The sequence below is a fragment of the Eulemur rufifrons genome, chromosome 19, assembly GCF_041146395.1.
Source record: "Eulemur rufifrons isolate Redbay chromosome 19, OSU_ERuf_1, whole genome shotgun sequence".
Taxonomy (NCBI): domain Eukaryota; kingdom Metazoa; phylum Chordata; class Mammalia; order Primates; family Lemuridae; genus Eulemur; species Eulemur rufifrons.
The window spans coordinates 67812590-67839683 of NC_091001.1; the positions used below are offsets into that span (position 1 = coordinate 67812590).

Consider the following 27094-nt stretch of genomic DNA (forward strand, 5'->3'; position numbering starts at 1 on the left):
AATTGGCAGTGTAAAGACCGGGCAAGGCCGGGCGCGGTGGCTCACGCCTGTAATCCTAGCACTCTGGGAGGCCGAGGTGGGCGGATCGTTTGAGCTCAGGAGTTCGAGACCAGCCTGAGCAAGAGCGAGACCCCATCTCTACTAAAAATAGAAAGAAATTATATGGACAGCTAAAAATATATATAGAAAAAATTAGCCGGGCATGGTGGCGCATGCCTGTAGTCCCAGCTACTCGGGAGGCTGAGACAGGAGGATCGCTTGAGCTCAGGAGTTTGAGGTTGCTGTGAGCTAGGCTGACGCCACGGCACTCACTCTAGCCTGGGCAACAGAGTGAGACTCTGTCTCAAAAAAAAAAAAAAAAAGACCTTTATGCAATCTCTTGTTTAGTTAGGTACCATCAGCATATGCTAACCTAGTAAATGGATTTTGGAATGCCAGTATATTACAATATAAGTAAACCTGATGGATGGGGTTTATGCTAAAAGGCCATGATCAGTCTTAGAGACATAACTTATGGACCTTAGCAGCAACTTACTGATTTTATATGTTCCTTATACATGATCTGTCTAGATAAGTTACCTTGACCTTTTTATTGTTATTGTGGTTGTTAAGAAATGAATAGGTTAAGATTGAGATTCAATTTGATGCCATGTAGTCACCATTCTTATTTCATATTTTCCTTTTAATTATTTAGTATTTGACATATTTTTAATCCATAGAGTTAGAAATTGAAGAAAATGATAATATGTATTAATGTTTTCCAAATCAACTTGATATTACAATGTTTTTAATACTATAAAGAGCTCTTCCAATACAGTAAGACAATCAATTTTAAAAATGAGAAAAAGATTTGAACAGATTCTTCATAAAAGATATAGTCAATAAATACATTCTCAGTGTCAGTAAGCGCATTTTCAGCGTCTCTAATCTGGGAAATGTAAGTTAAAACCACAATGAGGTACTACTACGTACTTATTAGAATGGGTAAAGTTAAGGACCAACAATATCAAGGACTGATGATAAGGGTGCAGAATTGGAACTGTCATACATTGCTGTTGAGTATAAAATACACACACTTCGGAGAACTATTTTATCAGTTTCTCACAAAGTTAAATATATACCTACCATATGATCCAGCAATCCCTGCCCTAGGTTTTTATCTAAGAGAAATGAAAACATGTGTCTGAAAAAAGATGTACATGTTCATGCCTGCTGCCTTACTCATAATGCCCTCAATTGGAATTAACTGGTATATTCACATAGTGAAATTCTGATCATCAATAAAATGGAAAGAACTGCTCACACATGCAACACCGTAGATGAATATCAAAAAACATTCCGGGCTGGGTGCTTTGGCTTACACCTGTCATCCTAGAACTCTGGGAGGCTAAGGTGGGAGGATCACTCGAGGTCAGGAGCCCAGGAGTCCAAAACCAGCCTAAGCAAGAGTGAGACCCTGTCTCTACGTCTCTACTAAAAATAGAAAAAAATTAGCCAGGTGTGGTGGCATGCACCTGTAGTCCCAGCTACTTGAGAGGCTGAGACTGGGGATGGTTTGAGGCCAGGAGTTTGAGGTTGCTGTGAGCTAGGCTGACGCCTTGGCTCTCTACCCCAGGTGGCAAAGCAAGAGCCTGTCTCAAAAAACAAAACAAAACACAACACAACAACAACAAAACATTCCAAGCAAAAGAAGTTAGAAACAGAAGAGTACATACTATAGCTCAGTGATATGCAGTTCTAGAGCAGTCAAAAGTAATTTGTAATGATGGACATCTGCTCATTGATAGCCTAGCATTTAGGAGTGGAGGTTGATTGTTAAAAGGGTCACCAGGGAACGTTCTGGGGTGATAGAAATATTCTCTGTTTTGATTATTTATGTACATTATATTTTAATAAAATTAATTTTAAAAGGTAAATACCAAAACAACCTCCCCCCCCAACACAAAGATAAGCCACAGACTGGAAGAAATATTTGAAAATTATATATCTAATAAAGGTCTTGTATCTAGAATATATAGGAAATTTTTCAACTCAGTAGTAAGGCAACATAATTAAGAAGTGGCAAATGATTTATTTCACCAAAGAAGGAATATGAATGGCCAATAAGTACATGAACATATTCTCAACATCATTAGTCACTAGGAAAATTCAAATTAATAATCACGGTGAGATTCCACTACACACCTGTTAGAATGGCTGCAATTAAAAGGAGTGATCATACCAACATGTTCAGGAGGATGTGGAGGAGCAGGAACTAACTGGTGCTTCGTATACTGCTGATGGAAATGTAAAATGGCACAACCACTTTGGAAAACATTTGGCAATTATTTAAAATGTTAAACATGTATATATTATATGACCCAGCAATTCTACTGCTAGGTATTTACCCAAGAGAAAGGAAAGGAAATCATACAAAGACTTTTTACACAGATGTTTATGGAAGCATTATTCATAATAGCCAAAAACCAGAAACTATCCAAATCTCCTGTAACTGGTGAATGTATAAACAAAATGCAGTATTTCTATATCATGGAATATTATCTTTTACGAGGAACCTCAGAAACATAGTAAGTAAAAGAAGCCAGGCATAAAAGATTACATACTATATAATTTTATTTACATGAAATTTTCTAGAAAAGGCTAATTTATGGAGACGATAAAATAAGTTTGGACTGGAGAATGGGATCAGGGATTAACTGTATTTAGGTACAAGGAAATATTTTGGGATGGTGAAAATGTTCTAAAATTGGATTGTGGTGATGGTTGCACAATTCTCAATTTAATGAAATCATTGTGCATGTACAATTCAATAGGTAAATTTCGTGGTAAAATTGTTTTTCCAAAAAGCATTTTTGCTTAATATACTACTGGTGATTATTTAGCCTGGCACTCAGGAAGTCAAATTGTTTTCCTTTTCTTCTTCTTCCTTTTTTTTTTTTTTTTTTTTTTTGGAGACAGTGTTTTGCTCTGTTGCCTGGGCTAGAATGCAGTGGTGTCATAAGAGTTCACTGCATTCGTGCCCACCCAGGGACGCCAAAAAAAAAAAAAAAAGAGTTCACTGCAACCTCAAATGCCTGCCAGAGGGTGGGGAACTTGTGGCCTCAAGGCCACATGTGGCCATCCAGATCCCCAAATTTGGCCCCTTGACTAAATCCAAACTTCACAGAACAAATTCTTGGACTGGAGAATGGGATCAGGGATTAACTGTATTTAGAACACAGAACAAATCCTTGTTCTGTAAATTTGGATTCATTCAAAAGGCTGCACTCAGGGATCCAGAAAGCCCCATGTGGCCCTGAGGCCACCGATTCCCCACCTGCAGTGCATCACTATGCCCAGCTAAGTTTTTAATTTTTGTGGAGAATGGGTCTTGCTGTGTTGCTCAAGCTAGTCTCAATCTCCTGGCCTCAAACAATCCTCCTTCCTTGGCCTCCCAAAATGCTAGGATTACAGGCAGGAGCCACCATGCCCAGCCTTGGATTATTATAAGAGAAACTTTTAATTTAATTGAATGTTTTGGGATAAATTATCTTCAGTAAAAATACTGGGTTTTTTTTTAATGTAGGAATTATGAGAAACTATACAGAAGGTTATTTAGAGGAATGTCCCTTGGTTAAAGAATTATTTCTAAAAAGTTACTTATGCTTAGTTTCAAGTATTTATATACAGTTCTCAACATGGGAAAAATATCAAGTAATCATATTTATTAGAAATAGCGAAGAGACTATAGAAAGAAAATTTGTTTCATTTTAGCCTTACCAAACTCTAAACAGTATTGTTATTCATTTCCATTCATACAGTAAGTATCGTACTAGTGTGTTTTTATTTTGTGATCTAAAGAAGAGCATTATTCTTATACTTTTCTTTGGATTTGTTAACTTTATGAATGCTGTAATTTGCAATTTCAGTCAGCTGCATTCCTCTTTAGTGTACTATGTTTTGTCCCTTTAGGACCTGCAGTTCATAAACATCAGTTTAACAGTAATGCTGTGACAGACATTAATTTGGATAACGTTTGCAAGAAAGGAAACACTTTGTTGTGGGATATAGTCCAAGATGATGATGCAGTAAGTTATTTAATAGAGCCTAAAGACTACAAGATTTCAGCAAGATGCAATTAAGATAAATAATAACTTTATGTATGTACATTTCTTGTAGGTTAATCTTTCTGAAGGATTAATAAATGAAGCAGAGAAACTTCTCTGTTCCTTAGTATGTTGGTTTACCGATAGACAGATTCGAATGAGATTCATTGAAGGTTGCCTTGAAAACTTAGGAAACAACAGGTAAAGAGGAAATTTAAAAACTTTTATGCAGTAGTCAAAGTTCTTTTTGTGCATTCTGACCAGGTGTAGTGTTTGCATAGTATTTAATGTACCCATATCAGTTTATGTTTTAGTAGTTATGGTTTTTATATTAAATTTAGAGACTTTTCCTTTACAAAGTTAATATTTTGTCACTTAGTGTTGCTTTTTTCAGCATTTATCGGCACTCTTGGTTAGATCTCCAACAGAAACAAAGGAATAATAATAGTTATTCTCTTCTTGATTCTGGGAATACAGTGGTGATTACTCTGTTTTCAAATTGCAGTTAAATGTTTTTAAACTGTCTCATATATAAAGGAAGCTAACTAAGATAAGTGAAATTAAACTTAAGCTAAAATATGAACTCTTTGATGGCATTCTTCCTTTTGGGTGTGTCTTTTGTGTCTTAGCTTCTATAGTACATAAAAAATTAGGTTAATAACTCATCAAGTTGTATTCATTAACTATATGCAACTCTTTGTATATCAATCATACCTCAGTAAAGTGGTTTTTTGTTTTTTGTTTTTCTCGAGACAGAGTCTTGCTCTGTTGCCCGGGCTAGAGTGCCATGGTGTCTGCCTAGCTCACAGCAACCTCCAACTCCTGGGCTCAAGCGATCCTACTGCCTCAGCCTCCCGAGTAGCTGCGCCACCATGCCCGGCTAATTTTATATATATGTATTTTTTAGCTGTCCAAATCATTTCTTTCTATTTTTAGTAGAGACGGGGGATCTCGCTCTTGCTCAGGCTGGTCTCGAACTCCTGACCTTGAGCGATCCTCCCGCCTCGGCCTCCCAGAGTGCTAGGATTACAGGCATGAGCCACCGCGCCTGGCCAATAAAGTGGTTTTAAAAAAAGAATTACTTTAGTGTTTCTTTTCTAGTTTGAGTTTTGCCTCATATTTATGTATTTCTCATTGGGGCTCAGTTGATTACAAGTTTCTTGATTTTTCAGTGCTATTCTATAGGTACAGTTTCAGGTTTCCCTTTACTTATTCTACTCTGATAATGTTCCATTCTCTCATGTAGTGAAAACATGATCCTGGTATATATGTTGACAGTTCAGTTATTAATACATTGTTTTCAGCTCTCACCTGTCCAGGCTTGCTATAAATTTCTGATTTTATGTAATATCTAAATGCCTCAAAATATTTTTCTCTAATTGAATTAGAAAAAGTATATTCAATATTTTATTTTTTATTTTTCTTCTTTAAAGGCTATAATTTGAACAGTCATGAAAAGAAAAATTGCTCATTCTAACCACTAATAGGATTCCTAGTGGATTAGTTGCTTCATTTGGCATATTTTTTAAAAAGAATGCTTTTAATGGCTAGATGTTGTGTGATCATTTACATAGGTTTTATAGCAGTTAATTGTAAAATGTTAATTTTCTTTTAAAAGTCTTTGTGAAAACACCAGTTTTCTTAAAGTGATTATATTAATCGATGCTCCCTAAATGTGCATCCACATACCCTATGACCTAGTAATTCCTCTTATAAGTTTGTGTCTAACAGATACCGTTCCAGATGATCACCAAAAGACACATTCAAGAACATTCACAGCAGCACTATTCAAAATAACTAAATATTCTTTGTATAGCTATCCAAATGCCAAAAGAAAAAAAACAAAAAAAACCCAGAATGGATAATTGTAGACTAATTGAGACTGTTCATAGAATGAAACACTATACCGCAATAACAGCAAATGAACTACAGGGAACAATGTGGATGAATCTCATAAACAATGTCACATGAAAGAAACTAGGCAGAAAAGAGTATATCTATTATATCAAGTTTTAAAACAAGTAAACTATTATATTCAGCACTCAGGATAATGATTACCCATAGGTTGTTAGTGGTTGGTAAGGGACACAATGGAGGCTTCTGGGATGCTGATAAGGATTTATTTCTTGATCTTGGTGCTAGTTGCATAGATGTGTTTACCTCAGAATTTTGAGCTGTGCACTTATACACATTTTTTAATTTGTTGGGACATGTTTTGTGGCCTAGGATGTGCTCAGTCTTAGAGAATGTTCTGTGAGCTGATGAAAAGAACGTATATTCAGTAGTTTTGGGGTAGAATGATCTGTAAATGTCTGTTAGACCCATTTGTTCTAGAGTCCTGTTTAAATCCATTGTTTCTTTGTTTATTTTCTGCTTGGGGGGGTCTGTTCCATTCTGTCAGTGGGGCGTTGAAGTCCCCAGCTATTAAGATGCTGCTGTTTATCACTTTGTTTAGATGAAGTAAGGATTGCTTTATGAATTTGGGTGCAGCTATGTTAGGTGCATAGATATTTAGGACTGTTACGTCTTTTTGTTGAATTGTTCCCTTCACCATTATATGATGACCATCTTTGTCTTTCTTTACTTTTGTTGACTTTAAGTTTATGTTATCTGATATGAGAATGGCTATACCACCTTCCTTTTGGTTTCCATTTGCATGGGCTATTGTTTTTCCATCCCTTCACCTTGAGTCTGAATGAGTCCTTGTGGGTTAAATATGTTTCTTGGAGACAGCAAATACTTGGCTTGTATTTTTTTATCCATTCAGTCAGCCTATGTCTCTTCAGTGGGGAGTTCAAGCTATTCACCTTTATTGAAAGACTTGATAAGTGATGTGGGTTTCTCTTCATCCTGTTGCATAGAACTTCATTGCTTTGTTTTACCTCTTGAGCCATTGTGGTATCTGGGTTTTGACCTTCAGCTTTTGGGTGATTTTACACTGGTGGGTGTCTATTGTGCTGATCCGTGTATGATGCAGATTTGAGTACTTCCTGCAGTGGAGGTCTGGTTATGACAGATTTTCTCAGTGTTTGCTTATCTGGAAAAGACTTAATTCCTCCATCAAATGTGAAACTTAGTTTTTGCAGGATACCAAATTCTAAGTGACAGTTGTTCTATTTAAGAAGATTCAAGGCCGGGCACGGTGGCTCACGCCTATAATCCTAGCACTCTGGAAGGCCAAAGCAGCTGGATCGCTTGAGGTCAGGAGTTCAAGACCAGCCTGAGCAAGAGCGAGACCCAGTCTCTACTAAAATAGAAAGAAATTATCTGGCCAACTAAAAGAATATATATAGAAAAAATTAGCCGGGCATGGTGGTGCATGCCTGTAGTCCCAGCCACTCGGGAGGCTGAGGCAGTAGGATGCTTAAGCCCAGGAGTTTGAGGTTGCTGTGAGCTAGGCAGACACCAGGGCACTCTAGCCCGGGCAACAGAATGAGACTCTGTCTTAAAAAAAAAAAAAAAAAAAAGATGATTCAAGATGGGGGCACACTCCTTTCTGGCTGGCTTGTAAGGTTTCCACTAAGAAGTCTGCTGTTATCCTGATGGGTTTTCCCTTGTAGGTCAGTTGTTGCTTACATCTAGCTGCTTGTAGAATTTCTCTTTCATTTTGGCTTTGGCCAGATTGATTACTACATATCTTGGAGATGTTCTGTTTGTTATGAATCTTCTCAGACTTTGATGACCATCTTGCATCTGGTTGTCTGTATCTCTGATGATACTAGGAAAGTTTTTCTCAATAATTCCCTCAAATAAATTTTCATGCTTTTAGCGCTTTCTTTTTCTCCCTCAGTGATACCTATAATTCATATGTTTGTTCACTTTGCATAGTCCCATCTCTCTCTAAGTGATTGCTCTGCCTTTGTTGTTCTGTTCTCTGCCTCTTTAAATGATTGGGTTAGCATGAGAGCCTTGTCTTCAAGCTCTGAGATTCTTTCTTCTCCTTGGTTTAGTCTGTTGCTGAAACTTTCTGCTGTGTTTTTTCTTTTTCTTTTCTTTTTTTTAACGCCTATGTACAGATGGACTGAGTCTAAGATGGCATCGGCCCCAGCCACTTTATACTGTGTTTTGAAAAATCCCTGAATGGCTCTTACATTTTTTTAAGTTCTATTATATCTTTCCTAATTTTATATAGTTCTTTAGTGACTTTTTCATTGATTTTCTGAAATATTTTTTGGGCTTCTTTTTGTTAGTTTTCAACTTTGTCTTCAATTCCATTCATCCTATTTGCCATGCATATTCTGCATTTCATTTCTGTCATTTTGACAATTTCTTTCTTTATAGTTGGAGTTCACTGCTGTAGTTCCATTGTGATCCCTTGTGGGTGTTGATCTGTTTTGATTTTTCATGTTGCCAGGGTTCTTTTGCTGTTTTTTTCCTCATCTGAGACCTCTTTTCTCAACTCAGGGATTATAGGGTTGCAGGGCTCCTGTTCTTTGCTGGAAACTCTTTTTTCCCCACTATGAATGTCTTGCATTGTTTTTCTGTGATTTCACAATGCTGCTTCAGAGAAGAGCGATCCATATGTAGGCACCTTTCACGTCTTTCCTTGGGAGCGGCATGTTGGCAGGCTGCTTCTAGTCTGCCATTTTTTTTTTTCTCCTATACACTTCTTTGTATGTATGTTAAACTTCAATGAAAAGTAAAAAAAAAACAGCAGCAATTAAGACTTATATTTTCAAAGATTATATGATGATATGGGCACATGTTTACAGGCCCATCTGTTGATAAGATTGCAAGAAATAAGAGTGTAATGTCTAAAATACAGTTATTTCTGGGAAGATTAAGTTATTTTTTCTTTATGCCTTTTTTTTCAACTTTTCTAAAATGAGCACATATTTCTTTTATAAGTAGGGAAATTTAAAAGAGATAAAAGGAAAAAATCGTTGCATAAAATGAAAAATTATCAACCTGCAACTTTTTTATTGAGTATTAATTTTTCTACCCCCAAATTACTCAAAGATAAAACCTATTTCATTTGAAGTAATCCTTTTACCATAATCAGTTATTTAGTGCTTTATTGAATATCTGGTAAACATAATTATTATTAAGTTAATTTTGCCTTCAAACTTTGCTCCTCAGAAGATTGCTATGTCATACAAGTCTTAATGTGAATGCCATTAGTCACATGTGACAATACTTGGAGTATAGTGGCATAGTCAGCTTGTTAAGATGTCCAGTGTATAGCAGCTAAAATCAGTAAAGTTTTCATATAAACATCATTAGTCTGGGTTTCCTGATAAACTGGTAGTTCTTAATGGTGTGTTTTTTCTTCCTAGACAATGTCTGGAGACATTTTTTTGTTGTCAGGATTAGTAAGTGCCATAGAGTGTTACTTCAGGCCAGGGATGCTGCTAACTCTATAATGCAGAAGACAGCATCCCACACAACAAAGAATTTCCAATCCAGAATGTCACTAGTGCTGGGATTGAAAAACTGTGTTCTAATCACAAGATTCCTTTCTCCAGACCTAGCCCTCTGAGTTTACCTTCACATTAGGAATGTCGCATAAGGATGCTGACATGAATAGAAAGTTTTTCCTTATGTTCAAACAAGCAAATGAGCTACTGCAACCTTAACTCCTTCACCATAATCCTGACATTTGACCAAAAAAAGGTGTGTTTTTTATGATGTCAATTTTTCGTCTACTTAAGGAAGATTTATGTTTTTCTTTCTTTTTATCTTTTCTATGCTAACCTTTTCATTTTCTTTCCTGTTCTTGCTATGCTTTATAGACCTTGTCAGTGTTTTGTTTGGTTTTCTTTCTTTCTTTTCTTTCCTTCCCTTCCCTTCCTTTCTTTTCTTCTCCCTCCCCTCCCTCTCCCCTCCCCTCTGCCTTCCCTTCCTTTTCCCCTCCCCCTCTCCTCCTTTCCTCTCCCCTTCCCTTCCTTTACTCCTCCCCCCCTCCCCTCTTTTCAATTAGAGACAGGGTCTTGCTCCGTTGTCCAGGCTGGAGTACAGTGGCATAATCATTGTTTGCTTTGCTTTTTCTATGGTCATATTTCAGTTTATTTTATAAAATGAACTTAGCTTTATTTTTTTATTTTTATTTTTTAGCAAATAGAAGATGCTGACTAAACTTAGCTTTTTTGGAATGGTAATAAAAGCTCATCACTTCTCAGGAAGTGTAGAGGTCTGAAAAAGGAAACTAAGATCTTTCATAAATCCCTCATAATTCTACCATTCATAAAGAACCACTGTAAACACTTTTTAAAGATGTGGTGTACAATATAATCTCTTCCTGTGATATGTGACGTGTACATTTAGCCTTATGCCAATTGTTTTATAAAGCACATAGTAATATTTCAGCAGTGCAGAATGTTGTTATAAAGTGAGAGCATAAGGTAGACAGCAGTTCCCATAATCAAAATTCCATTACTTTTTTTGAGGGTGTGGGGGACCCTCTTAACCCAGCTTTTCCTGTCGTAGGGAAGAACCAGGAAGAGAAGGCTGAAGAGTTTATATTGTTTTATTACCAGAGATGAGTGTGATAATACTGCTGCTCTTTGAGTATAAGTAGGCAATGGGCTGTAATCATTTCTGTTTTCTGTGTTTACTAAAAGGCAGATGCACCTTTTGTGCCTAGGCATCCCTGAATTTCTCTGACCTTCCAAGAATTGAGTTGAGACTGACTAGTCTGGGGACCTCTCCATTGTACTATTTTTGGCCTTTCTTGAGCCGTTGTTTGTAATTTAACCCATGTGTTCAAATTTTTTGCCTTAGTGGACAAAGGATTTCTTAAGTAAAATGATTGCAGATGTCAGGGATCTTGTTTACTAATAGAGGTTGATATAATGAAGAAATGGGTGGTGCCATATATATTTGTTTTGTTTTCCCTCCCTAGAGACTATACTATATATGGCATTTCATGTCAACTTTTTATATATACTTTATAATGTATATAATGGAGATATAAAGACTCAATATTTTGTTGAACACACCTCTTTAAAATATGGAGTCCTGGATTAGACAAAATCATCCGGATGTAACTTCCACTGTGAAGACTACCATCAAATGTGTGTGTTCTACTAGGGCAACATAAAGCTGTATTAGTAATTCTTGTGAGGAACACCACACTGTTGACCAGTCATAAGTTTTTGGTTACAACAAAAACTTCTGGAAGAAAGCAAGCAACTAGTGCAATTTAGGGTATTAGCATTTTTCTTGAGTCTAAAATTAGTGTCTTGCTACTCTGGATCATTGAACCTTTTTATCCTAAACATATTTTTGCCTAGGAATATATGTTTTGATATTTGAAATTTTCACTCTTTGAAGAATTTGTGAAATGTACTTTTGAATGTAATGATTCCCTTTTTTACTGAGTTTTGTAAGCATAGCAGCAGTCAGAATTACTTGGGCAAAAAAGTTCAGGCAATATAACATCTCATAGTCATTATAGGAGAAATTCTGTAACATAATATTAGTTTGAATATTGGTAGATTTGATCTTGTAAAGTTTCGTTTATCATTGAAATATAAATTGTATATATTGTCACGAGGCATATAAATGATCTTCCTTATTCTGTATATGTTGTTAATTATGCAGTACTTTATATGAGTTTTCCTTTCAAATATCATTTATCAGTTTATTTTAATTTTTTATTTTTTAAATCTTTTATCAGTTTAAAGAAGTTTTAGTGTTTTGAATCTGGATTTGGTCATTATATTCTTAAATACATAGCAACTTAAAATGTGTCTTTCCTGTTCTTTTGAATTTAATTTTTTTTTAAATGGGAGAAAAGTTGAAAGTCACATGATGTAATTACTTTTCAGTAATTCAGCATTTTTATTATTATTTATGGAGAAAAGCATTCCGTTAGGGTAGGAGTGGAAGGAAGATGAGTCCTGTTTTTTCTACATTCTTGTTTTTGGTTCTTCTCTTACATGAACCACATCATTATCCACTTAGCTCAACTAATATCTACTTAATGCCTGCCTTCCTGTTTCTCTATGTCACACATCGTATGCTTACTCCCACATTGCATTCCATGAGATGAAAACAGGTTTATTGAAGAAAATTTAGAAAGTAAATAAAATTTAAACAATTTAGAGTCAACACCGTTGACTGCAAGAGAGAGAATTTAATAAAGTTTTCAGAAAACAAAACTATTACACACTGTAAGCCTCGCCGCACTGTAAAGGACATAAGATATGGTATCTCTTTCTTAGTCTTTTTCTCCCTATATTTTAAAGACATTGTTGAAATTACACAATGTAAACAATTTTGAAATTTCCTTTTGTGATTTAATATGATACTGTTCCTATATATTTTTTTCTTTGTGATATCTCCTATTGATTTTACAGAATTGTCAAGGTAATTATGTTGAAGGTTGAGGAAACCTGAAGAAAGTGTCTTGCATCTAGATAAATATTTACTTAAAGAGCATTCCAAGTAGAGGCATTAGCAAAGACTCTGAGGCAAGAATGTGCTTGTTTGTGTTGAAGGAATAGCAAAAAGGAAGATGAAGGAAATTAAATTAGACTGATGGGAGAAATAGAGGCAGATCACACAGGACTTCGTAGTCCAACCTAAATACTTTGGATTTTATTCAGAAACAGAAACTTTTCTAATTTCTCCTACTCAGTATTTACCACTGTTTCCCTTCCACTCAGAAGTGCCACTCTGTGGTTTGATATCCCTGATATTTTTCTCAAAAAATAAGCAGTGTTGGGGACTTACTTGTATACCATTATTTGTGGATAGGGTGCCAGCTTTCTCTTTTTAAAAATTGTTTCATGAAGCAATATTGGCTCCTAAGCTCAAAAGAAACCTTTTCCTTGTTAAGAGTTTGTCCTTTTAAGGCTCACACAGCGAACTGCCTTTCCTCCCTGTGGTATTTGTATGTCATTATCTTCCCTATACTTGTTCCTTTCTGAGAATAAGCACACTCAAATCTTCTTCAGGTTTTAGAGTGATTTCCTGTCCCTTTTCTGCTTCGTACTTGAGGTATGTGGTATACTTCCATTCTTTAACCTGGTTCATAAGTCAGTGATTCTCAACTTGATACAAATCATATTAAGTGACAATTAGGGAAAAAGTCATAACAATGACTTAGGAAAGAATATTTTCATGAAAAAAAAAAAGATCTTTAAATGCTCTCAACTTGCTTTTATACCCAGGTACTTATACTTTGTTTTATCTTAAAAGTCTTATTGGAATTTTTAAAAGTTGGCACTCTTGCCCTAACATACAATGTATAAAATGAATTTATGCTTCAGAAAATTTTTTTTTGATGTTTGTGTAAGGAATATATTTATATGTAAAATTCATTAAATCTTTTTGCGTTTACGGTTTTAAATAGCTGAATTTCTGTAAAAAGCTACAATCACTAGTAGTTAAAATTATTTTATTCTGTAAATATCTGTTTTTGCTGTTTCAGATCAGTAGTAATTTCACTTCGTCTTCTTCCAAAACTATTCGGTACTTTTCAGCAGTTTGGGAGCAGTTATGATACACATTGGATTACAATGTAAGTAAATAATAAATGTAATAAAAGTATTTATTTTTAAGATTTATTTCAAATTACAGTTATTAGTCAAGGTTTTGAATAACTTACCATCTTTTACTCTGCACCAGGAAAATTTGAGTTTGATGTAGTTTAAGTGTTTCCTTAGGTTTCTCTGCCACTTAGCCCTGTGGTGTTTATATCCCAATCACCAAGAAAATCTGACTTTTGTTTTCTTTGTAGTTTGAGAACAGTATGATAGCAATTAATGCTCTAATTTTAGGGAAACTATTTTTATTGTATATGGCCACAGCAGAGGACTCCTGAAGAAGATCCACATTAAAATAAATACTCTTGGATGCCTTTAGTTTTTCCCATTACTGGAAATTGGTTCTAGACCTACTATTATATTAGGGATAATCTTGACACCACGCTGTTACAGGTTGAGCATTGAAAATCCAAAATGCTCCACAATCCAAAACTTTTTGAGCGCCAACGTGACACTCGAATGCTCATTGGAGCACTTTGGATTTTCAGGTTAGGGATGCTAAACCAGTATATATTCTGCAAATATTCAGAATCTTAAAACAATCCAAAATCTGAAACACTTCTGGTCCTGAGCATTTCAGATAAGGAATACTCAACATATACTCCTTTGTATCTATAGAGAACTTACCATTAATGAATCTCAAAACAATTCTTTCAAACGTAGTGCTTTGATATGAAATTGAACCCATCTTCTGGTTGGTTATAAGTCTAGAGAAAGTTGGCTACCACAAACAATTCATTAACCTAAGAAAATATGTTGTATACTTTATTCTAAATAAACTTTTGAAGAGATATCAGAGGCATTTAAATTTCAGGAACAGTTAGACTTTGTTGAAGAATTCATTTGTGAATGAATGAGTTCGTGAACGATACCTGCCTCCTTCTCAAATCTAAGATTAGGTAGTAAAAGTGCTTGTTTGCTTTCAAAATGAATATCATTTTAAAAATTCTCAGAAGTCTACACTATAGTTCCAAATTGGATGAAGTTAGTTCTTCTGAGTCATATCCCTTGCTCGTTTTTGTTCTTTTAAAGGGGATATGTTTAACCTGAAAACCTCTGTTTTCTTAAGAATTATCTTAGAAAGTCTCTTTCTTTGGTTAATATTACAAAATGAATGTAGTGAAAGTTCTGTTTGTGTAAGGATGATCTTTGAGATGCTTAAAAGAGGGGTGGGAATTTAGCATCACTGAAGTACAAGAATGGTGTGAGTTCTTTTTCATTGGCTTTTCTATAGTTTCTAAGTGGCTGAATTTAAGGCCGGGCATGGTGGCTAATGCCTGTAATCCTAACACTCTGGGAGGCTGAGACAGGAGGATCGCTCAAGGTCAGGAGTTCGAGACCAGCCTGAGCAAGAGCGAGACCCCGTCTCTATTAAAAAAAAAAAAATAGAAAGAAATTAGCACATGCTTGTAGTCCCAGCTACTTGGGAGGCTGAGGCAGAATGGTCACTTGAGCCCCAGGAGTTTGCGGTTGCTGTGAGCTAGGCTAACGCCATGGCACTCTAGCCTGGGCAACAGAGTAAGACTCTTGTCTCAAAAATAGAAAAAAAAAAGTGGCTGAATTTATAAAAATCTAATGCAGTAAAGGCAAGCATTTGGAGCTAACTTGGGGGAATTGGTGTCATACAGTAGCCAGTTGAGATGGTTCTTTTTTTTTTTTTTTTTTTCCTTTTTCTTTTTGGGTAGAAATGGGGTCTCACTCTTGCTTAGGCTGGTCTCTGAACTCCTGAGCTCAAGCAGCCCTCCCAGAGTGCCTGGCCGAGGTGGTTCATATTAAGGAGTCACATTCTTATATAAAAGTGGTAGTCTCTGAACATTGGGTTACTTATCAAGTACCTGAACCTAATTATATCAAGTTGAAATCCTTTTAGCTTGTTCTTTGACTTAAATACGTTCAGTTAAGGGCAGTTCACAGAGTTTCCATTATAATGTGAGACTGGTATCCTAAGTCTCATAAAGCACATCACTTTTACAAGAACTCTAAAGTCCTGTGGTTAATTGGAATCAATAACAATAAAAACCTTTATTTATTGTGACTCTATTATGTATAGCAGCACTCAACATTAGGTATATGTTGTTTCTTAAACCTACTCTAATGACCCATATTTTAAAATTGGAAACTTTTATGCCTGACTCTTTTAGTAAATCTTCAGGCACCAAGCAGATAGACTTCAAGAAGTCAGGTACTTGCCTGAAGCCACACAGCAAGTGTATTGGTTTCAAATCCAAGTTTTACTGAATGTTTACTTCTTTCTACCACTTGACCTTCATTAAGTGGAAAGGTGAAAGTAACCTATATTGATATAGCAAAAACATGACTTAAATTACATTGGAAATTTTGGAATTTTAATTCTTCTGTGTTTATACATTTTAGCAGATACATTGCTAATAAGTGTTATCTAAAATACATTATGTTCTAGAAGTTCTAGACCCTAGGATCTCTGATTGTGTTTATCACTAGTTCTATTTTTTGTTGTAGTGTTTTTAGGTTATTTTAGAACTCCATATCTGGGTTTTTTTTTTTTTTTTTGCTTATTTTTTAAGAAAAATTTTTTTAAAAATCAAATTATTGTCAATTAAAAAATTCATTTAATATATTTATTTTAAGCCTTCTGTATGCCAGGCATTCTCCTAACTAAAAACCAAGGCACATAGTCCATCATTAATATGGAATGGTATCATATATATTACTTTTAATATTAACTCATATTATTTATATTTTTAATGAATATTTATATTTTTAAATGAATGATAGGCAGAACCAGGCTTTGCACCCAAGTATGCCTTACTCTAAAACCTCTGCTCTCAGCCCAAAACTCCAAAGAGGTCCTTCTACAATTTATGACCTTGATAAATGTATTCCTTTGCCTTTGAGAAGTGTTTACAGAACATGTTGTTGCTCTAGGAAATATAAAGTCACATGATGAGTTACTATGTTGTCCCAGTCAATAAATTAATAGTTGAGTTTATAGATAAGCTTAAAAAAGTTTCATATAACATTTATATTTTATTTAATATGGTGTTTGTAATCATTGCTAGGGAAATTTGGATATTTGACCCACAGTTATGAATTCAATTCTAAATTTATTATACCATTATACTTGTGGAAAAACTTGGCTTCTCTTATAATTTTGACTTCCAGTAGCTTCTCTAGAAGCTTGTACGCTGGAAGAATGGACTTTCTTGATAGTATTATTCAAAATCATAATTTATTCCTTAGTAGCTACATAGCCTTTTAAGTCAGCATGAAATATTAATAATATCACTCTACCAGGCATTTTATCCCTTTCATAGGTAGTATTTTGAGATTTAAAAAAAGAATGATTCTTTAAATTGATAGAAATTAAGGAACATTGCTTTATACTTTTTCACCATTCAACTATAAATAACATTTGAAAGTTTTGGATAGATTAAAAGTTTTACATTTGAAGATTTTTTTAGATAAATATTTTTTTCTGTCCTAGCATAGATTTATTCTCTTACTCTGTCCCCTTTAAAATTAATTTTATCTTTTGATTGGACCAGGTGGGCAGAAAAAGAACTGAACATGATGAAGCTTTTCTTTGATAATTTGGTATATTACATTCAAACTGTAAGAGAAGGAAGACAAAAACATGCACTGTAAGTACCTCTCAGCCCAGTTAAATATGTTTAAGTGTGGATTGTCTTTCCTCTGAAAGACAATTTTCTAGTGTTTCTACTTCTGTTGTTTCATATAGTGAATAAATGTGACAGAAAATTTTGTTTGTATAAAATTGTAAAAGAAAGGCTGATAGAATTTTTTAAAATTGAAAGATTGTTATGAGGTGTTACTCTCATAAGTCTTAGGGAAATGTAGCTTTTGGAGATTGGTTAACCTTCACTACTAAGATTTGTTCAAAGATGTTTCCAGGAATGAAAGATAAATATATTTTTCAGAAATCATCAATATGCTTATCTTAATGTAGAGTATTGATTCTAAAATTTGTAAATGTTTACTTCCAAAAAATATATTTAACATATGGTTAATTTAAAACATTTTACTTTGTTATTATCATTGGATACTAGTATTGCAAAGTTTAGGACATGTGTGGAAGGTTTAAAACTGGTAGTGTAACTGGTTAATATTTTATCATATATTTCAAAAGTCTTCTCTGGATATATTCAAGTGACTTGGGACAAGAATTGGTAGAATTGATGGGTAGTGGTATAGCTGTGTTTAAAGCTCCTTATAAGAACATAAACAAAAGATTCAAAAGGTTTCTTCTGGTGAACCAGTTGGTGTGGACTGATGTCAAAGTTGAGGAAACCAGTTGAGTGTCAGTACTGGCATGCATATCAGTGAATAAGAGAAGGAGTCACAGTGTTGACTGAGAAAATCTCCACATAGCAAACCTCCATGTAAGTGGAAACTGAGCAGACTGTACAAGTATTCAGAAAAGTCATAGGGATACTTACCCACTTCCAAAAATAATTCACTTACCTCTCACAAAACAGGTCCTTCAGATTTTACTGTGTCCTAGATGTCCTACCACCATCTTTTGAGCCACCTAAAACTTGGAGACTTGAGGCTTTTTGTACTTGTTTATTTCCAAATATGAACGATGATAATTTTAAAAAGTAGCCAGTGTAGGCTGGGCGCGGTGGCTCACGCCTGTAATCCTGGCACTCTGGGAGGCCGAGGCGGGTGGATGGTTTGAGCTCAGGAGTTTGAGACCAGCCTGAGCAAGAGTGAGACCCTGTCTCTACTAAAAATAGAAAGAACGTTAGTAGACAACAAAAAAATATATAGAAAAAGTTAGCCGGGCATGGTGGTGCATGCCTGTAGTCCCAGCTACTAGGGAGGCTGAGGCAGTAGGATGGCTTGAGCCCAGGAGTTTGAGGTTGCTGTCAGCTAAGCTGATGCCACAGCACTCTAGCCCGGGCAACAGAGTGAGGCTCTGTCTGGGGGGGGGGGGGGGGGGGGGGCGGTGGAAAAAAGCCAGTCTTCATTGATATTTACTATGTTCCAGATACCATTTAAGTACCAAGTATTAACTTAAGATACATAATAAGTAACCCATTTGAGGCAGACGATCTCATTTCACAAGTGAGAACACTGAAGCTGGGAAACGACAAAACTTGCCCAAGGTCACATACACACAGTGGAGCCAGCATTTGTACCCAGGCAGTCTGTTTCTAGAACTCATGTTCTTTTTTTTAAATTAAGTCAAATGCATAGAACTCATATTATTAGATGCTACATTATATTACCATCAATCTCTACCTATCTTAATATTAAAATATACCCCATATCTTTTCAGAAGTTGACATTTCTACAAACACTGTTTTTGTCCTCATAACTGCCTCTGGGTTAGTCTCCTTGCCTCAGTCCCTCCCTATGCTGGTTCATTCCTTAAACCTGTCAAATTAGGAAGGAAATATAGTATGGCATGAAAATCATATAGACCAGGATTTAGGTTATGAATTTTATTATTTTAAACTTGTTTCAATTATTTACCTCTCTGGTGTAAATTCTAATTACCTTGTAAGTTTTTATAAGAATTTAACAAAATGATACCGTAAATTACACCTGGCACATAGATTATCTATAAATTGTAGTTACCTAGCTAAAACAAATAATATATGATAAGAAACAAATAAGAACTCAACCCCTTGCCCCCATTTAGATTCTTCACTGCATGAAAAATAAAATATCAATCTCTTCAGCCTGATATCTTTGGCCCTCTAAGATCTAAACTCATTTAACCTATCCAGTTTTATTGTTCAGTGATTTTGTTAGGCAGTTTTTTCTATAAGCCTACCAAATTGTTTCTGAGGTATTTCTTTAATTATACGCTATTCTATCTTTGCTTAGAAAGTTCCCTCTATATAGGATACATTATTTTAAAATCCTATTAAAATTCTGATAGTCTGTGTCTTTCTTCAATTATTCCTCTTGAAGCAGAGTTTGAGGGTAATGGTGGCTTCCTGAATCTGAGCATCTCCACACATCCTCCATAAAAATCATAAGATTAACAAGGAGCAGAAATAAAACCACACATGACCCACATCTTCAGCATTTTTGGAGACAGAGAATTCAAATTCTTATTAGTAAAGAAACATCAGGCATGGACTTGAAGAGAAGGAATGAGAGGTGTAGAGAGGGAAGTGGAAGACATAAATGAATTGTCCTCATAAAGAGAAAGTTCAGCATTAGGTGCCAAAAAATGAACACAGGTCTGAGACTTGATTGTCCACTGCTTTGACTGCAGGGAAGTTACACACTTTGTTAATGGAATCAGAGGTGAAACCTCACAGAAGGTTTTGTGGTGCTTCTGTGGTGAAAAAGTGAAATAAAGGAGTGGTGCTCCTTGGAGATGATTTCTGTATTTTCCTAGGGTACACTGGCGTATCCTTCCAACCCTTCAGTCTGCCTTGTTTCCTGGCATCTTAGGAAAATAAAACCCCAGAACAGAGATGTTGTCTGGATTGTTCTGGTATAACTTCCCTGTTCCTTCAGACTGTAAAACAAAGTTGTCCATTTGCTACTTTTTGTTAATGCATACTGATTTCATGAATTTGTGGCACATTTTTTTCCGTGGGGATTATAGTACTTAAGTTCTGAGATTTTTACCTGGGGTGGGGCGGAGATTCTTGTGGCATGAAACATACCACTTCATTTCTTAAAATGACATGTTATATATTTCTTGAATCGAAGGGCCTCTAGAGAAAACCCTATCTGTGTCAACATTTAGGCTACAAAGAGAATTTTTTAAGGCAGTAGTCTATCACTAAAGTTTTATGTTTACAGGGAGACTATTTTTGTCCTGTATCTCCTGTAATGTAAGAAGTCATGAACAAGCCCATGAGAATTTGTCAGTATTGATATCATCTTCGCTTGACAACCCCCAAAATTTTCCTGACTGGTGGTTTCAGCAGCCATGGGACCCTGATGGAGCAGGCAGAGTTCTTTGAAGTGTGGAGCCAGAGGCTGTACTATAGAAGCTGAAGAAGGGAGTACAAAGGGACTGGACCCACGCCTTCTAGGGTTACGAGTCTCTTACTCTGGAATGCAAGTATAGGGGAAGTAGTAGTATTGGGGATATAAGAATACTTTGTAAAGAGCAAGACTTCATTCCCTTTTATGTCTAAGATCGATGTCCCCTAGACTCAGGCTGAGAGAAATGCAGTAACTTAAAATCATAAAGCTAATGGATGACAGAACGTGTATTTGAACCTGTACTCTCTAAGGCCTCTGCTACAAAATCTGTCTTTTTAATTAAAAAGAACATAAGCTGTTAAGAGCTGTTCTTGAATTTTATCCAGATTGCATTCTATTCTGAAAGTCACTTACTACATTTCCTCTCCCCCGAAACCTCACCATATGTATTTTCATCTTCACAAAGGACACTGCAACATTGAGGCGAAAGTTCACCTTATCTTTGCCAACATTAGTAAGAGACCCTAAAGAGGAGCAAGGGTATGTTCAGTGAACTCAATCTTTAGAAAACAGTAAACTTCAATTGTGAATTTAGTGTAATTTTGGGAAGCTTTTGAAATTTTGCACCTACTTGAGAATTACAGAAAATTCAATTAATAACCCCTTTGACCCTCTGCAAGCTAGGACATAGATCAGGGCTTAGACTGGCCACTGTCTTTTGTTGGCAAAGAAGTTTGGGCAGTTCATTCATAATCTTTTGATCTGTAACATGGAGATAAGAACTCATGATCAGTTTACTTTCGTTGATTGGGTGCTCAGATGCTGAGTGAACTAGATTGTTATAGATACTGTAGACACCATTCAATATGCAGTTCACCGGATTGCTAAAGGAATCCTAAAATGCAAAGCTGATTATTACCCCCGCCCCTGCGTTGCTCCCCCCAACACCCTTCAGTGACTTTCTTTTCCATCCAGAACAATTCCAAACTTCGGACATTTGGGCTGGCTACAATCTGGCCCTTACCTACCTCTTCAGACCCATCTCCTAACGCTTTCTCACTGACAGACTAACGCTTTCTTCTTGAAATGTCGGCCCCTTGCAAATGCCTCCAAACTAAATTTCCAGAAAACCATGTGGAATCGCTTACTTAATAAATTTCCAGAGCAACTTTTATATTAACCATTGAATTTTGTATACATGAATTATAATTATTTTGATTTGAAATAACTTCCAAAAATGCCAGTTTTATATCAGCTGTATTCTTTATGGATTAGATTTATGGAAATAGTATTTTATTAGTGTTTTTGTTTAAGGAGTATAGTATTATCACTATAGGGACAATGATATGAAACATGTAGTTTTTAGACAGAGATGTAGATTTTTACTTAACTAGTCTGTGTATATTACATAATTTTATTTTATTTTTATTTTTTAGACTAGTCAAGTGCAGTAGTTGGAGGGGGAAGTAGTAGAACAAGTAGTTCAATCTGTAACTGACTGTGAACAATCAAGTGAAATAACTTACTACCTTCAGACCAGCCATATTACATAATTTTAAAATGACATTTTTTTTGGCTCCACTGTTGGGCTTTTATGTACTTTCTCATTATCTAATTTGAAAGTAAATTTTGTTGTAGTTTGGAGACTTTTACAATTTATTAAATAGCATAAATTTGGCTTTATATTTTGGCTTTATGAGCACATTTTATATAACCAAAATTATGTAATTCAAATAGTTAAGAATTATGAAAATGGAAATTTTCCTTCTTTGGTATAAGTTATGATTAGGACCACTAAATCTTTAATTATAAATATCTAATTATTTTAATGACTTTTAAATTACAGGTACAGCCATAGTGCTGAGGTTCAAGTTCGACTTCAGTTCTTGACTTGTGTATTTTCCACTCTGGGATCACCTGATCATTTCAGTAAGTTTTTAAATCAGTGTATTTTGAAATATGTTTTGACTCTTGGAAGAGTCTAGTTAAAGTTACTTGTGCCTCTAGATTTCTGCAGTGATTATTCTTAATACATTTATAAATTATATCAACATTAGACACTATTAAAATTATTGAGATTGTATTTAAATAAATCTTCCTTTTTTCTATAATATAAGACCTTGTAATAATTTTCAAAGCTTTGGCATAAAGTCATTGCATAAGCACATTACCATTGGTGTTTTCTTGCAAGGTTTATAATTGCAATTATAGTATTGAAAATAATTTCTCTATTTCACAGCATTGTGTTTCCTAATCTCCCAAGTATTGAGTATTCTCTCAGTATGTATGGCGATATGAGCATTACCTTGACACATTCTCTTCTTGCTTCAGTATCTTAAATGCAAGTTTCTCAGTGGATAAAAGATTCATTTCAGAACAGAATATTTGGGATAGGAGAACATAGCACTTTAGGGTGTGACAGTATCCTTTATTACCTTTGGTTATAGAATTTTGCTATCACTTTGGTTGGAAAGAGCCATTATTTATGTATTATTACCAGGCTAATCCTTTTTTAAATTTTTTTAAATTGAGACAGAATCTCACTCGGTTCCCAGGCTAGAGTGCAGTGGTGTTGTTACAGCTTACTGCAGCTTCCAACTCCTGAGCCCAAGCAATCCTTCTGCCTCAGCCTCCTGAGTTGCTGTGGACTTCAGGCGTACATCACCACACCTGGCTAATTTTTTTTATTTTTTTGTAGAGACAGGATCTCGCTGTTGCCCAGGCTGGTCTTGAACTCCTGGGCTGAAACAATACTTGCGCCCTGCCTCCCAAAGTGGTAGGATTATAGGGGTGATCCACTGCTCCCAGCCCAGGGCTAATCTGTTAAAAATTGCTTGGCTTCACAGGTGGTAGAGATATTGAGAGATCCTAGTTTTATTTAGTTTAATTTAAAACTATTTCATTGATGGTTAATTATGTAAAAAGGAATGATTGGTCTGCTGTATTCAGAATATGAACCACATCCAATGCTAGATGTTCTCACAAGAGAAGAGCAAGCTTGAATTCTGTTGGCCAAAGCTCCTTTTCTCTTGCCATACTGACAGTGTTATCTTTCACTCTCTATTCTCTTTTTTTCTGTGTCCATGTCAAACAAACCTCAGTTGTTATAAGGACACTCTTTCTTTAGCTGTGGATAACATAGTCAAACTGACAGGTGTCTCGCCAGCCTGAGAGGTAGCCTCATAACTCTTTCAAGTTTCTAGCTATGCTTGAGATACATCATGTTTATCTTACTAAGTCTATAATTTTTTCTTCCTGTTCAGGCTATTTGTAATAAATGCCACTAACATTGTGATACCAACAGATTTCAAAAATAAGCTACCTATTTTTGATAGGAATCTTCTGTTTCATGTTAGTAGGTCACTTACTGAACCATTATGACTGATAACATGTAAGAAATAAATAATGTAAAATATACCAAAACCAATCTACAGGGAGAAGTCAAACTAAAACAAATACTGTCAGCATAAATAATATGACCAGTAAGTTTCATGTTTGTTTTATTTTACATAGTGTAGATTTTTGTGTATGGGTTTATAATAGTCCAGATAGTATCAAATTGAAAACTTCAGTTTTCCCATTTCATGGTTATACTTCTCTTATTGGCACAGTTCTTGTCATCTGTAATGTGGTTACTCCAGAGTTACAGGTAGTTGCATCCACTATATGACAGTACTGATTTTCAATATACTAATAACTACAGTCTTTTAAAAATTTAGAATAGCAAAAGCTTATATGTTGCCTGTTGAATGTGGTAGGTGATTCAGCCAATTATGAATGTACTTCTGTTTTATTATATAGTTGACTATAATTAACTTGGATACTCTTTTTGATGACTCTTACTGTTTTCTCCATTCATCTTGCTCTTCTTGATTACTTAATGTGTTTAAATTTAATATTTACTAAAGGTTGTTTCTAGTTTATGTTCGCTTCTAGAGGCACAAGTTGTTAGAGCAAATAATCTACACATTAACTGTTTTCTGTGAGAAACTGATAGGATACTTTTTTTCTGGTAAAACTCTTTAGACTGATATTACTACTAGATGAATATTTTCAGAGGCATTTTTCTATATTCTAGTATCTCATCTACTTTTCCCAATAAAAAGAGAGGTTTCTTGTGATTATACCATGCCTTCATGTCCCTTCTCATTCTGGGGAACCATGCTAGGCTTTGGAACCCTTTATGACATACTTCAGAAATCCCTGTGAAGCTTTCGTTCTAACCTTTTGGATTATCTCATTTATCCATGTTCAGACTTGTAAATTTCTATAAAGCATTCTTTTTCATTGTGAATAGTTCTTCATTTGTTTTTTTGCCACACTTGAGAATCCTTTAATACTTCGGTCAGAGTACAGTACAGGTTTTATCTCATTGATCTGGCTCCTCAGCTAATTGTATCCACTGATGTGTTGTTGTCTGTTTCAGGCAGATAGCTCCCTTCTACTGTGTTTAGCGTAAGGATTCCTTTTTTCATAGCTTACAGAAATAATGCTTATTCATTATTTATCTCCTTTATACAGAGAATGAGCTTTGAAAATGGTATCTGCTCTGTTTGTAATCCTCAGACTTCAGAACTAATTCTCAATTTTTAGGGTTACCTCCATTCATTTTTACTTTAATGCAAATATGTTAATATTTTAGGGAGAATGATTTACCATACCAAATGGCTCCTCTAGAATACTTTGTAAGTTGTGTCTTTAAGGTGATTTATATATGGGTTATATTTTAACTACATTTTGAAAGCATAAATTATGTGAAATTTCTTATACAATATTTTTTATAAAATGCAATATTTCTGGAGCTATATTGGTGCTTCTAGTACATTCATCTAGGGCTAAAATGTTAAGTGTACCACTATTCAAAGTTTTCGAAACAGGGCATAAAGAATTGTTATTGAGATAGTAAATATGTCTACATATTTTATGTAAATTAATAAGGTGCAGTAGGTCCTTAAATAACATCATTTTGTTATAACATTGATGAGAAAAAAATTGATTCCTGGCCTGAGCCACTGTGGAGAATGTTTATACATTTTCCCCTTGTCTGCATGGGTTTTCTCTGGGTGCTCCAGTGCCTTCTACATCCCCAAGATGTGCCTGTTAGGTTCACTGGCATGTCTAAATGGTCTCAGTGTGAGTGAGTGAATGTGGGGGTGTGTTTGAGTATGCCCTACACTGGGGTGGTGTTTGTTCCTTCTTATGCACTGAGCTGCCAGGATAGTCTCCAGCCACTTGAGACCCTGAACTGAAATAAGTGGGCTGGAGAATGAATGAATGAATAGTTATTATAAAATAAAAATTCATAAAGCCTATGATAATTATACAGATACATGGCAATAAATGTGATATGGAAGAGCTCAGTGGTCTGTCATATTTTTTATTGTTTATTTTTGAACTACGTGGTGGTAGGAGGCTCACTTTATAAACATTTATTCCTTGATTTAACCCACCACCACTACCAACACATCACTCACTAAATTTACCAATTCAAACATTGGGGAAATTATTATCTTTTTTTAATTCATCTTTCTTAAATGTATGTCTAGCTCACATTTCTTTCAATATTTAATATTAGATGTGTTTTGGGGCCTTATTTAGAAGTTTGTTATTCTTGTGACTGGAAATATGCCATAGGAATTTAACTCTTGTTTATATTAATTAACATGTGGTAAAATTTGTTTTGTTACCTGTCGTTTCACTTAGAGTCCCAGTTTCCAAGGACCTATTTCAATGAATTTAAGTGAGGACTTATTGTACATACATGCATGGACATACATACACCTAAAAGAAGATATGTAATTGTTTGTTCAGAGTTAATAAAGTATAAAATTTGTAATTTTTATCTAGGGTTAAGTTTAGAGCAAGTCGACATTTTATGGCATTGTTTAGTAGAAGATTCTGAGTGTTATGATGATGCACTCCATTGGTTTTTAAATCAAGTTCGAAGTAAAGATCAACATGCTATGGGAATGGAAACCTACAAACATCTTTTCCTGGAGAAGGTAATTTTATTTCCTGACAGTGTTACTGTTATATTGTTTTTCCATATTTTCTTTTTATCTCTTTGTATATGATCTTTATAACGTTCTTTATTTTTCTTTTTTGACACAGTGTTTATTAAAGTAGACAAATGTACTGATTTTTGGCAGTCCTAATACAGTTTTTTTGTCATTCAGATATTACTATAATTTTGTCTTTTACAGTGTGTATATATAAATGAAGACTTAGTTTATATTTATAAAAATGTTCTATTTCTTAGCTAAAGTACTTAATAATTAGAATAAGACTTAGGGCAGTACTAATTACAAATGTGGTAAGTTTTTTTGGTGTTTTCTTTTGAAATTGTTAATAACATTATGTAGTCTAATTAATAGGGATGGTGCTAACACCTACAAGCGTAGAGCTGTATTCTGTGACTCTTCCTTAGAATGGCTACAGTTCAGTCAAGTATAAGCTAATCTCCAGATTTATAGATCCCTGGAAAGGCATATCAAGAAGCATTATTGGCCGGGTGCGGTGGCTCACGCCTGTAATCCTAGCACTCTGAGAGGCCGAGGCGGGTGGATTGCTCAAGGTCAGGAGTTCGGTACCAGCCTGAGCAAGAGCGAGACCCTGTCT

The 27094-nt window shown here is 35.1% G+C and overlaps 1 protein-coding gene across 1 annotated transcript in view; it reads left to right on the plus strand.

The window, feature by feature from the left end:
* The window catches only part of USP34 (ubiquitin specific peptidase 34), a 216415-nt gene that overhangs the window by 85341 nt on the left and 103980 nt on the right, over positions 1-27094 (plus strand). Inside the window, exons 17-22 of the mRNA XM_069494805.1 lie at positions 3952-4067; positions 4159-4286; positions 13462-13551; positions 17101-17196; positions 22323-22405; positions 26324-26478. Coding sequence (XP_069350906.1) covers positions 3952-4067; positions 4159-4286; positions 13462-13551; positions 17101-17196; positions 22323-22405; positions 26324-26478 — 668 coding nt within the window. The remainder of the gene's footprint in view (positions 1-3951; positions 4068-4158; positions 4287-13461; positions 13552-17100; positions 17197-22322; positions 22406-26323; positions 26479-27094) is intronic.